The 13,578-nt window shown below is 40.5% G+C and overlaps 1 protein-coding gene across 1 annotated transcript in view; it reads left to right on the top strand.

Annotated features, from left to right (window-relative positions):
* Positions 1 to 394: 394 nt before the first annotated feature.
* Positions 395 to 13,578, top strand: part of IGF1 (insulin like growth factor 1) — a 219,372-nt gene continuing 206,188 nt past the window's right edge. Inside the window, exons 1-2 of the mRNA XM_077265624.1 lie at positions 395 to 745; positions 4,593 to 4,749. Coding sequence (XP_077121739.1) covers positions 683 to 745; positions 4,593 to 4,749 — 220 coding nt within the window. The 5' untranslated portion in view covers positions 395 to 682. The remainder of the gene's footprint in view (positions 746 to 4,592; positions 4,750 to 13,578) is intronic.

Genomic DNA, 13,578 nt, shown 5'->3' with positions numbered 1-13,578 from the left:
GTAACCTATCAGGGTTGTTTATAAAAATAGCGAAAAAAAAAAATAACATCTGTCATGTCTATAAAAGGCCTACTGTATCATATTGCATATTGCAATAAAAATAAGTCATCATATTTTCCTGCTTGAACTTTTATCACTGCGGACGTCAAACAGCCCTGCGCTGATTGCTTGCAGAATTCTACCTACATCATGCAGGCTTCATAGGAAAAAGATGTGAGACATGCACAGCAGCAGACTCCCTCCTGTGATTTTTTTTTTTTTTTTTTCACTATGTCACCAAAGTGAATTCCTTTAAGTAAAAATAAATATGCTTTGTGATCCAGTCCTGCAGTGCTAAGGTATGATGATGTTATTTGTCAGGCAGCCCAAAAAAAAGTCTTTGCTCCAAAAACTTGCCAGAAGAGGGAGAGAGAGAGAGAAAACACAACTGTTCTCCCAGCTGTTTCCTGTCTACAGTGTGTAAATGTAGATAAATGTGAGGATTTTCTGTAAATCCTTCTTCTGTTTGCTAAATCTGACTGTCACTGCTAAAATCAGAGCAGATCCTACGCAATGGAGTAAAGTCCTAATATTCAAATGTGACTTAGCATTGAATATCTCTCTGGATTTCTTTTTTTTTTTTTTTTTCTTTTCTTGTTATCAGCTAGCAATCTCATTTGCAGACCCTGTACTTAAAGAAGCTATGGAAAAAAACAAGTCTTTCTCGTCACAATTATTAAAGTGCTACTTTTGTGATATCTTAAAGGTAACTCATTTCTTATTTCATTTCCTTGTATGTTTCTATTCTAATGATTTCTTGTGTCTCTTTTATTTCTTAGAATGCTAGAACAATTTTCCCCATCTGTCACAGAGCAGTGAATCTGCAGCTTTCAAACTGCTGAATATGCATTTTTGTGTATGTAGCTATTTTATCTATAGTATAATGCAAAATGCTAAGAAGATGAATGTGTTAGAATGAGCTTTGTAAGATATTCATTCAGTTGTGTGCAGCCTGTGATTATCTGGAAAGTCAATGATCTGCATGCATTGTTGTATTTATGACTTCTATAGTGTAGGGGCATATACCTCTGCATTTGCTATGTATGCATGAAGTTTATTGGATTTTTGGCAATAGATTAATTCATTCATATTCAAAAGATTTTTAGATAACATTTCCATTTGCTTTTTTATGACATTGTATTTCTTTTATGACACTTCTGTTGCTTTTTTTTTAACTATTTTTAACATATCACTGCACCTGCTTTTCGGTGAGTAGGAAGTATATGTACATTGACTTTAGATATTCCCTACTTGCAAATTAGTTATTTTTCAGGACATTTGATTTATAAGTCTTCCTATAATTTCCTTCAATTATATTTTTGTGTCTCTTTTATACTACTCGTTGCTGACAAAGGGATTTAATGTTATATTAGGTAATTGATGAGTAAGTATGCTATATTATTATGCTCCCACACCATTGATATCGTTTTTGTTTGAAACATTCAGGCTTATTTGGTCATGGTGGTTATACTGACCTTTTTTTTTTACAGTTGCTGGCCAGTCTTCAAGTTTCCTTTCTCAGCATAAAAAAAGTTTCTTAGGATTGTTTTTTTTTTTTTATATAACTTGGAATGAGCTCATGCCATTGGATCAGCCACTGAAAATGTTCACTTTAGGCCCAAGCCATAAAACATGCAATTGGTTGCCCAATTTTAATTTATTTGTTTTAGGCAGAAAAAAAAGTGACAAACATATTGTAACAATCATTTATGATAATCTCTCTGTTGGCTGCTTGATTTCTGTATTGTTCTGGTTATTCGTCAGAATTGAGGTTGAAATGATGTTGGCTAGAATCTGAGTTCACAATGTTAATGTGATAGCCTCTGAAAATATCTTCTATGCCTAATGGTTGGTTTAATAAATGTGTTCATTTCATGTCTTCAAATGAAGAGAAATGTCAATGTATGGCTTAGCTACTAAATGAATGGGGCTTTAGAATTATGAAATGACAGTAATAACCATATTGCCTATTACATGGGGTATAAACTATGTGACTTTAGAAGAGAAACCAGTTGGATAGCCACCCAAGAATGTGTTTTGACTAGCTTTTTAATTGCTAAATCTTTGATATCTACCTTTTGATAAATTAAGAATGTAGACACCAAAACTTTCTCATTATAAGAACCTCTGGTGCATTGAGCCATAAATTACACTGGTTAAAATTGGGCTGGGTAATGTAAGTCTAGAAAGTAGACACAAAATGTTGCACTTAACTCTTCTCTTTTTTTTGGCAGGGTTTTTTTTTAGCAGGCAGTGATGCAAAATAATTATGTATCCTTCATCTTTTATACATCAAAGTCAGCAAGTCTGACAATCATATTATTTGACATTTGGCTTTAGAGAAGTTGAGGCACAGATTGAAAAACTGCCATAATACTTACATGCATTTAAAGAGGCATTTCCCAAACATAAGCTCCCCCGACTGGTATGGTTAATATTGAGGTATTACTAGTATTCCAACATGACTCATTTCAACCTTGTACATTAAAAAGAAGAAACATTTCCTTATCATAGTAAAACTTGTTGAATTAATTAATCACACAAAGGTTTTTATTGAAATTTAATATTTTACCCTCTCATATTTCATTGATCATTGGGTCACGCCCCTCACCCTTTTATACCACAAGCTCAGGGCTCTAAGTTAAGGAGAAGAATTGACAGTGATACTGGAATGCCTTAAAAACTTTATGTTACAAGGCTGTGAACATAAAGGTAAGGACATATTGTGCTCAAGATACTCAATAAGGTATTCAATATCACTTAAAAAGTTAAATCATTTGGCAAATCAATTTGTGAATGGAGTTCTAGCCTACATGATTCACATTGGTATATATGGTCTTAGACCAAAAATGGGAAAAGCCAATCCATAATAACAATGTAATTTGATAATAAAGAAAAGTCAGAACTCAAGTCAGTGAAGTAATTTTGATATGTTTTTCTTCTAATTTTCTAATATTCAAGTTTACATCAAACATGTTTTACCCTTTTAAAGTGGCCTTCAATAAACACTGGAGTATTTAAGTAGTACAATTACAGGGGAGAATGTTTCACATGATAGTAGCCTGCGGTTTGGCAACAATTTTTTAATGGCATGGCTGCTTACTTAGCTTATTGACCACAACATTCCTTCTTAAATCATATGTAAAATGTATGGAATTAAATAATATGCAATATATATAATAATCAGCATACATTAGCAAGAATAGAGAATCAAACTTCTCTTGCACTTCCTAATAGTTCAAGTAGAAAGAGACAGAAGTCTACTGCCATGGACCTGCTGCTATCAATTATAGTGCAGTTGTGCTTGAAAGTTTGAACTTTTAGAATTTTCCACCTTTTTGCATAAATTTAAACTAAAACTGCATAAGATTTGAACAAAAATCCTAAAAGTACATAAAAAGAAGTCAAGCCAATAAGTTAAAAATATTAGAGTTTTTAATTTAGTAAAATTATCCGGTATTGCATGTCTGTGAGGGGCAAAATTATGTGAACCTTTGATTTCAGTTTCAGGTGTAACCCCGTTCTGCAACTGTAACAGCATCTAAACATTTCCAGTAATTGATTATTAATTATGCTCATTGACTTAGAGGAATGTTAGCAAATTCCTTCCTATAAGACACCTTCAACTTTACTATGCTGGTTGGTTTTCACCCATTAACTGCTCGCTTCAGGTCCTTCTACACATTTCTATATGATTAAGATTAGGACTTTTACTTGGCCTATCCAAAACTTGTTTGTCAACCACCCCTAGTGATGGTAGTGTTTGTATTGAACTTTCTACATTTGTACAAAATCTGTCTGACTGGTGAGTGGTTCCAGTCTAAACTCTTTGGAGATGGTTTTATGACCTTTTCTAGCCAGAAGAGCACCAAAAACTCTTCTCCTAAGGTCCTCTGAAATCTTCTTTGTTCATGCCATGATATAATTCCACAAACAAATTTAGTGAATTTAGTGAAGATCAGACTTTTATAGATGAGATGTGAAATTTGATCATTTTCCTCAATAAAAAAGTTAAAGTGTAATATTTTTGGACTCATTTCTTTTATTTGGTTCTTTTTTCTACTTATAGGGCTTGTGGGATAATCTGATGTAGACTTTGTTGAAATCTATGCAAAAAACTGGACAGTTTCAAGCACCACTATATTGTACAAATAGATTATATGCTGAGATGCTGCTTTTATGTATTATAACAGCAGATAAAACTGGCTGTGCAATATACTACGTAGCTGTGCAATATACTACGTGGCTGTGCTATTTACTATGTGGGCTGTGCTATATACTACATGGCCGGCCGCGAACAATCAGCGACAGGCGCAGTCCGGTGCGGGATTTGACCACGCTTTGCTAATTGGTCGCGGCCGGCCGAATCCTGTGTATTCAATGTATTATTCTAAAATCTTCATAAATAAACTACATACATATTCTAGAATACCCGATGCGTTAGAATCGGGCTACCATCTAGTTCAAGGGATGAATGTTTTACAATCATACTATACACTATTCTAAATTATAGTAAATATCACTAATGTTATGTAATTTTTTTTATTTCCTAGGTCAAGATGCACACAATGTCCTATCTTCATCTCTTCTATCTTGGTATATGTCTACTCACTTTAACCCACTCAGCCACTGCAGGCCAAGAGACACTTTGTGGTGCTGAGTTAGTAGATGCTCTTCAGTTTGTGTGCGGAGACAGGGGCTTCTTTTTCAGTAAGTTTTTCTATTGATGTTTTAATATTTATTTATTAACTGATGACCTCCAGAAGTTATGTGGCCCAATTAAAAGGACTGTCTACTTGGAAAAGCACTTTTTATAGGAAGTATAATGCTGTTGAGTTTTCCAGCAATTAGTTATAAGGCTCATATTGGTCAGAATGCTGAGCTGGGTATAGTCTATATCACTGATTGGCAGCTTCCTGTGTACACGATGTACAGTCAGCAAGCTGCCAATCAGTGGTGAAGGCTGGGTTACACAGATTAGACTAATCATGCAGTGACAATCTCTTGCTCATAAAACACTGATTGTACTGAAACTACATGAAACTGTGGGCAAGTGACACATTCCAGCAATCAGGCTGTCTGCCCCTACATTATGCTGCTCTCAGATTAAATAGCAAAGATCTGCTGACGGATTCACTTTAAGCATTCTAATTTGATCTCCATTTACTTTATTGTGCTGGCATTCTTAGTAAATTGGATGTTCACTCCCACAAACAGACACAATATTCATTTGGCATACGCTGGTTATTTCACTGTAAAAGGAAAACATAGTAGCTTTCCTATGCAGGGCATAATAAAATAAAAAACATGTGTACCTCACCTTATACGTTTATATTTCAATGAAAGCTTGTAGTTAACATATTTCACTGTATGGTGGAATATGTTGCAAAAATCAGTGGAGAGTATATTTTAGGGGAGCTTCCCAGCTTATTCCTCCAACATACTATAGGCTGAAATGAGAGGTGAATAGAGCCAAACGTATAGGGAAACCTTACAAGCACTGTTCAATCCTGTTGGCTCAGTGGTTAGCATTTCAGCTTTACAGCGCTGGGGTCCTGGGTTCAAATCCCACCAATGACAACATCTGCAAGGTGTTTGTATGTTCTCCCTGTGTTTGCATGGGTTTCCTCTGGGTAGTCCAGTTTCCTCCCACACTCCTAAGACATACTGATAAGAAATTTAGATTATGAGCCCCAATGGGACAGCGATGATAATGTGTGTAAAGCTCTGTTGAATTAATGGTGCTATATACACACGTGGTCAAAATTTTTGGTACCCCTCATTTAATGTCAGAAAAACCCACAATGGTCACAGAAATAACTTGATTCTAACAAAAGTAATAATAAAGAAAAAATCTATGAAAATGAACAAATGAAAGTCAGACATTGCTTTTCAGCCATGCTTCCACAGAATTAAAAAAAAAATAAAACTCATGAAATAGGCCTGGACAGAAATATTGGTACCCCTGAAAATGATGTGACAAAAGGGACATGTTAAATCAAGGTGTGTCCACTAATTAGCATCACAGGTGTCTACAATCTTGGAATCAGTGAGTGGGCCTGTATATAGGGCTACAGATACTCACTGTGCTGTTTGGTGACATGGTGTGTATCACACACAACATGGACCAGAGGAAGTGAAGGAAAGAGTTGTCTCCCATCTCCAAGCAGCTTGATGTTCCTGTGACTACAGTTGTACATATTATTCAGAAATTTAAGATCCATGGGACTGTAGGCAACCTCCCTGGTCATGGCCGCAGGAGGAAAATTGATGACAAATCAAAGAGACGGATAATACGAATGGTAACAAAAGAGCCCAGAAAAACTTCTAAACAGATTAAAGGTGAACTTCAAGTTCAAGGAACATCAGTGTCAGATCACACCATCCGTCGTTGTATGAGCTAAAGTGGACTTCATGGAGACGACCAAGGAGGACACCATTGTTGAAAAAAAAATCATAAAAAGCCAGACTGGAATTTGCCAAGCTACATGTTGACAAGCCACAAAGCTTCTTGGAGAATGTCCTATGAGCAGATGAGACAAAAATGGAGCTTTTTTGGCAAGACACATCAGCTCTATGTTCACAGACGAAAAATGAAGCATATCAAGAAAAGAGCACTGTCCCTTCTCTGAAACATGAAGGAGGCTCTGTTATGTTCTGGGGCTGCTTTGCTGCATGTGGCACAGGGTGTCTAGAATCTGTGCAGGGTACAATAAAATATCAAGACTTTCAAGGGATTCTAGAGAGAAATGTGCTGCCCAGTGTCAGAAAGCTTGGTGTCAGTCGCAGTTCATGGGTCTTGCAACAGGATAATGACCCAAAACACACAGCTAAAAACACCCAAGAATGGCTAAGAGGAAAATACTGGACTATTCTGAAGTGGCCTTCTATGAGCCCTGACCTAAATCCTATTGTGCATCTTTGGAAAGAGCTGAAACATGCCGTCTGGAAAAGGCAACATTCAGGCTATATGTAAAAGTTCAGGATTTTTAGCTTTTTTTAGCTTTTTTTGGCCGTTTTCATGTGCGGTTGGTACCCAGGGTGGAGGAGAGGAGACTCTCCTCCAGGCCCTGGGAACCATATACCTGTTAAAAAAAAGAATTAAAATAAAAAATCGTGATATTCTTACCTTCCGGCGGCCCCCGCAGCCTTCCCGCTCCTCGCAATGCTCCCGTTCCCAGTAATGCCTTGCGACAATGACCTGTGGTGATGTAGCGGTCTCACAAAACCGCTACGTCATCTGGGGTCATTGCCGCGAGGCATTACTGGGAAGGGGAGCTGCTGGGAGCATCGCGAGGAGCTGCATAGGCAGCATCAATAGTAAAAAGTTGGTCACACTTGTCAAACACTATGTTTGACAAGTTTGACCAACCTGTCAATCAGTTTTCCAAGTGATGCTACAGATCGCTTAGAAAACGCTAGCATTCTGCAAGCTAATTACGTTTGCAAAACGCTAGTGTTTAGCGGAAATATGCATGCCAATTCCACATGCGTATGTCCCGTTGCAAGGAGTTGCAAATTTTCACAGCAATTCTGCAACGTGTGCACATAGCCTCAAACACGAGACAGCTGGAGCAGTTAGCTCTTGAGGAGTGGGCCAGAATACCTGTTGAGAGGTGCAGAAGTCTCATTGACAGTTACAGGAATCGTATGATTGCAATGATTGCCTCGAAAGGTTGTGCAACAAAATATTAAGTTAAGGGTACCATCATTTCTGTTCAGGCCTATTTCATGAGTTTTAGTTTTTTTTTTTAATTCTGTGGAAGCATGGTTGAAAAGCAATGTATCACTTTCATTTGTTCATTTTCATAGATTTTTTATATATTATTACTTTTGGTAGATTCAAGTTATTTCTGTGACCATTTTGACCACATGTGTAAGTGGGTAAAATAAATAAATATTGCACCATTAGCAATAATGAATCGTCCATGTGAACCAGAAGACATGTTAGGTCCTGTGTATTTGCTTCCCCTTTTAGGCATCAGAAGATTGTTCTGAATTAGAGTTGAGCCAATTTGTTCGGCTTTGGTCGTTGAATCTGAATTTGCCATACTCGTGCCATTTTGTTGCCCTATTTGTGCCAAATGTATGTTTGTTGATCGGTTCCGAACATATTCGGTAATTTCTGCTCCCACTGATTCTAATGACATTTGGCTGTGTTCGACGAACATTGCAAAAACAATATATTCTGAATCTCTTAATGTGTCATATTTAGAAATGCCCCTTTAAACTTTCATGTTTGATTAAACATATATTGTGATGGCGAATGGTACAGTTGATACTAATGCCATAAGCATAAGTTCAGTATTCGGTCAGTTTTTTACCTCAGTATCGGTAAGCCAAATCTGTTGTGAAATTGGATTCTGGGCTCCCCCGGTGGCCACTGGTGGAATTGAACTTGTGTGCATCATCCTCTCTGTTCACCTGTTCCCATCAGGATGTGGGAGTCTCTATATAACCTTGCTCCTCTGTCAGTTTCATGCCGGTCATCAATGTAATCAGAAGCCTTTCTTTGCATGTTCCTGCTACTAGACAACTCCCACCTAAGTTGGACTTTCGTCCTTGTTTGTTTTTGCATTTTGTTCCAGTTCACAGCTGCTGTTTCGTTACTGTGTCTGGAAAGCTCTTGTGATCTGAAATTGCCACTCTGGTGTTATGAGTTAATACTAGAGTCTTAAAGTAATTTCTGGATGGTGTTTTGATAGGGTTTTCAGCTGACCATGAAAGTGCCCTTTCTGTCTTCCTGCTATCTAGTAAGCGGACCTCGATTTTGCTAAACCTATTTTCATACTACGTTTGTCATTTCATCTAAAATCACCGCCAATATATGTGGGGGCCTCTGTCTGCCTTTTGGGGAAATTTCTCTAGAGGTGAGCCAGGACTGTATTTTCCTCTGCTAGGATTAGTTAGTCCTCCGGCTGGCGCTGGGCGTCTAGGGATAAAACGTAGGCACGCTACCCGGCCACTGTTAATTGTGCGGCAGGTTTAGTTCATGGTCAGTTTAGATTCCATCTTCCAAGAGCTAGTCCTTATATATGCTGGGCTATGTTCTCTCGCCATTGAGAATCATGACAGTTTGACCGGCCCAAAAGGGTTAAATTATTGGCTGAGAAAGGAGAGAAAAAAGAAGTCTGCTGAAAATTTTTTTTTTTTTTCTCTAGTTCTGAGTGTGCTCATAATTGAATCACTTGCTAGTCTGCCTATACTGCAGCCTTCCTCTCTTTCTCTCCTTCTAATCCTTGAATGGCTCTGTGTTCACCTGTTTGAAATGGATCTTCAGAGTGTAGCTACAGGTTTGAATAATCTCGCCACGAAGGTACAAAATTTGCAAGATTTTGTTGTTCATGCACCTATGTCTGAACCTAGAATTCCTTTGCCTGAATTTTTTTCAGGGAATAGATCTTGCTTTCAAAATTTTAAAAATAATTGCAAATTGTTTTTGTCCCTGAAGTCTCGCTCTGCCGGAGATCCTGCACAGCAGGTCAGGATTGTAATTTCCTTGCTCCGGGGCGACCCTCAAGATTGGGCTTTTGCATTGACACCAGGGGATCCTGCGTTGCTCAATGTGGATGCGTTTTTTCTGGCCTTGGGGTTGCTTTATGAGGAACCTCATTTAGAGCTTCAGGCGGAAAAAGCTTTGATGTCCCTATCTCAGGGGCAAGATGAAGCTGAAATATACTGCCAAAAATTCCGTAAATGGTCTGTGCTTACTCAGTGGAATGAGTGCGCCCTGGCGGCGATTTTCAGAGAAGGTCTCTCTGATGCCATTAAGGATGTTATGGTGGGGTTCCCTGTGCCTGCGGGTCTGAATGAGTCCATGACAATGGCTATTCAGATCGATAGGCGTCTGCGGGAGCGCAAACCTGTGCACCATTTGGCGGTGTCTACTGAGAAGACGCCAGAAAATATTCAATGTGATAGAATTCTGTCCAGAAGCGAGCGGCAGAATTTTAGACGAAAAAATGGGTTGTGCTTCTATTGTGGTGATTCAACTCATGTTATATCAGCATGCTCTAAGCGTACTAAGAAGCTTGACAAGTCTGTTTCAATTAGCACTTTACAGTCTAAGTTTATTCTATCTGTGACCCTGATTTGTTCTTTATCATCTATTACCGCGGACGCCTATGTCGACTCTGGCGCCGCTTTGAGTCTTATGGATTGGTCCTTTGCCAAACGCTGTGGGTATGATTTGGAGCCTTTGGAAGCTCCTATACCTCTGAAGGGGATTGACTCCACCCCATTGGCTAGTAATAAACCACAATACTGGACACAAGTAACTATGCGTATTAATCCGGATCACCAGGAGATTATTCGCTTTCTGGTGCTGTATAATCTACATGATGTTTTGGTGCTAGGATTGCCATGGCTGCAATCTCATAACCCAGTCCTCGACTGGAAAGCTATGTCTGTGTTAAGCTGGGGATGTAAAGGGACTCATGGGGACGTACCTTTGGTTTCCATTTCATCATCTATTCCCTCTGAGATTCCTGAATTCTTGTCTGACTATCGTGACGTTTTTGAAGAACCCAAGCTTGGTTCACTACCTCCGCACCGGGAGTGCGATTGTGCCATAGATTTGATCCCGGGTAGTAAATACCCTAAGGGTCGTTTATTTAATCTGTCTGTGCCTGAACACGCTGCTATGCGAGAATATATAAAGGAGTCCTTGGAAAAGGGACATATTCGTCCTTCGTCATCTCCCTTAGGAGCCGGTTTTTTCTTTGTGTCTAAGAAAGATGGCTCTTTGAGGCCGTGTATTGATTATCGGCTTTTGAATAAAATCACGGTTAAATATCAATATCCGTTACCACTGCTGACTGATTTGTTTGCTCGTATAAAGGGGGCCAAGTGGTTCTCTAAGATTGATCTCCGTGGGGCGTATAATTTGGTGCGAATCAAGCAGGGGGATGAGTGGAAAACCGCATTTAATACACCCGAGGGCCACTTTGAGTATTTGGTGATGCCTTTTGGTCTTTCAAATGCCCCTTCAGTCTTCCAGTCCTTTATGCATGACATTTTCCGCGATTATTTGGATAAATTTATGATTGTGTATCTGGATGATATTCTGATTTTTTCGGATGACTGGGACTCTCATGTCCAGCAGGTCAGGAGGGTTTTTCAGGTTTTGCGGTCTAATTCCTTGTGTGTGAAGGGTTCTAAGTGCGTTTTTGGGGTTCAAAAGATTTCCTTCTTGGGATACATTTTTTCCCCCTCTTCCATCGAGATGGATCCTGTCAAGGTTCAGGCTATTTGTGATTGGACGCAACCCTCTTCTCTTAAGAGTCTTCAGAAATTTTTGGGCTTTGCTAACTTTTATCGTCGATTTATTGCTGGTTTTTCTGATGTTGTTAAACCATTGAGTGATTTGACTAAGAAGGGTGCTGATGTTGCTGATTGGTCCCCTGATGCTGTGGAGGCCTTTCGGGAGCTTAAGCGCCGCTTTTCTTCCGCCCCTGTGTTGCGTCAGCCTGATGTTGCTCTTCCTTTTCAGGTTGAGGTCGACGCTTCTGAAATCGGAGCTGGGGCGGTGTTGTCGCAGAGAAGTTCCGACTGCCCCGTGATGAGACCTTGTGCTTTTTTTTCCCGTAAATTTTCGCCCGCCGAGCGGAATTATGATATTGGGAATCGGGAGCTTTTGGCCATGAAGTGGGCTTTTGAGGAGTGGCGTCACTGGCTTGAGGGGGCCAGACATCAGGTGGTGGTATTGACTGACCACAAAAATTTAATTTACCTTGAGTCTGCCAGGCGCCTGAATCCTAGACAGGCGCGCTGGTCGTTGTTTTTCTCTCGGTTTAATTTTGTGGTGTCATACCTACCGGGTTCTAAGAATGTTAAGGCGGATGCCCTTTCTAGGAGTTTTGAGCCTGACTCCCCTGGTAATTCTGAGCCCACAGGTATCCTTAAGGATGGAGTGATATTGTCTGCCGTTTCTCCAGACCTGCGGCGGGCCTTGCAGGAGTTTCAGGTGGATAGACCGGATCGTTGCCCACCTGGTAGACTGTTTGTTCCTGATGATTGGACCAGTAGAGTCATCTCTGAGGTTCATTCTTCTGCGTTGGCAGGTCATCCTGGAATCTTTGGTACCAGGGATTTGGTGGCAAGGTCCTTCTGGTGGCCTTCCCTGTCACGAGATGTGCGAGGCTTTGTGCAGTCTTGTGACGTTTGTGCTCGGGCCAAGCCTTGTTGTTCTCGGGCTAGTGGATTGTTGTTGCCCTTGCCTATTCCGAAGAGGCCTTGGACGCACATCTCGATGGATTTTATTTCGGATCTGCCTGTTTCTCAGAAGATGTCTGTCATCTGGGTGGTGTGTGACCGTTTCTCTAAGATGGTCCATTTGGTTCCCTTGCCTAAGTTGCCTTCTTCTTCCGAGTTGGTTCCTCTGTTTTTTCAAAATGTTGTTCGTTTGCATGGTATTCCGGAGAATATCGTTTCTGACAGAGGGACCCAATTCGTGTCTAGATTTTGGCGGGCATTCTGTGCTAGGATGGGCATAGATTTGTCTTTTTCATCTGCTTTCCATCCTCAGACTAATGGCCAGACCGAGCGGACTAATCAGACCTTGGAGACATATTTGAGGTTTTTTGTGTCTGCGGATCAGGATGATTGGGTTGCTTTTTTGCCATTGGCGGAGTTCGCCCTCAATAATCGGGCCAGCTCTGCCACCTTGGTGTCCCCGTTTTTCTGTAATTCGGGGTTTCATCCTCGATTTTCCTCCGGTCAGGTGGAATCTTCGGATTGTCCTGGAGTGGATGCTGTGGTGGAGAGGTTGCATCAGATTTGGGGGCAGGTAGTGGACAATTTGAAGTTGTCCCAGGAGAAGACTCAGCTTTTTGCCAACCGCCGTCATCGTGTTGGTCCTCGGCTTTGTGTTGGGGACTTGGTGTGGTTGTCTTCTCGTTTTGTCCCTATGAGGGTTTCTTCTCCTAAGTTTAAGCCTCGGTTCATCGGCCCGTACAAGATATTGGAGATTCTTAACCCTGTGTCCTTCCGTTTGGACCTCCCTGCATCTTTTTCTATTCATAATGTTTTTCATCGGTCATTATTGCGCAGGTATGAGGTACCGGTTGTGCCTTCCGTTGAGCCTCCTGCTCCGGTGTTGGTTGAGGGTGAGTTGGAGTACGTTGTGGAAAAGATCTTAGACTCCCGTGTTTCCAGACGGAAACTCCAGTATCTGGTCAAATGGAAGGGATACGGTCAGGAGGATAATTCTTGGGTGACTGCCTCTGATGTTCATGCCTCCGATCTTGTCCGTGCCTTTCATAGGGCTCATCCTGATCGCCCTGGTGGTTCTGGTGAGGGTTCGGTGCCCCCTCCTTGAGGGGGGGGTACTGTTGTGAAATTGGATTCTGGGCTCCCCCGGTGGCCACTGGTGGAATTGAACTTGTGTGCATCATCCTCTCTGTTCACCTGTTCCCATCAGGATGTGGGAGTCTCTATATAACCTTGCTCCTCTGTCAGTTTCATGCCGGTCATCAATGTAATCAGAAGCCTTTCTTTGCATGTTCCTGCTACTAGACAACTCCCAGCTAAGTTGGACTT

This window comes from Ranitomeya variabilis, chromosome 5 (genome assembly GCF_051348905.1).
Source record: "Ranitomeya variabilis isolate aRanVar5 chromosome 5, aRanVar5.hap1, whole genome shotgun sequence".
NCBI classification, from domain to species: Eukaryota; Metazoa; Chordata; class Amphibia; order Anura; family Dendrobatidae; genus Ranitomeya; species Ranitomeya variabilis.
The sequence above is the reverse complement of the archived record's forward strand: the minus strand, read 5'-3'. Positions and strand labels throughout refer to the sequence as shown.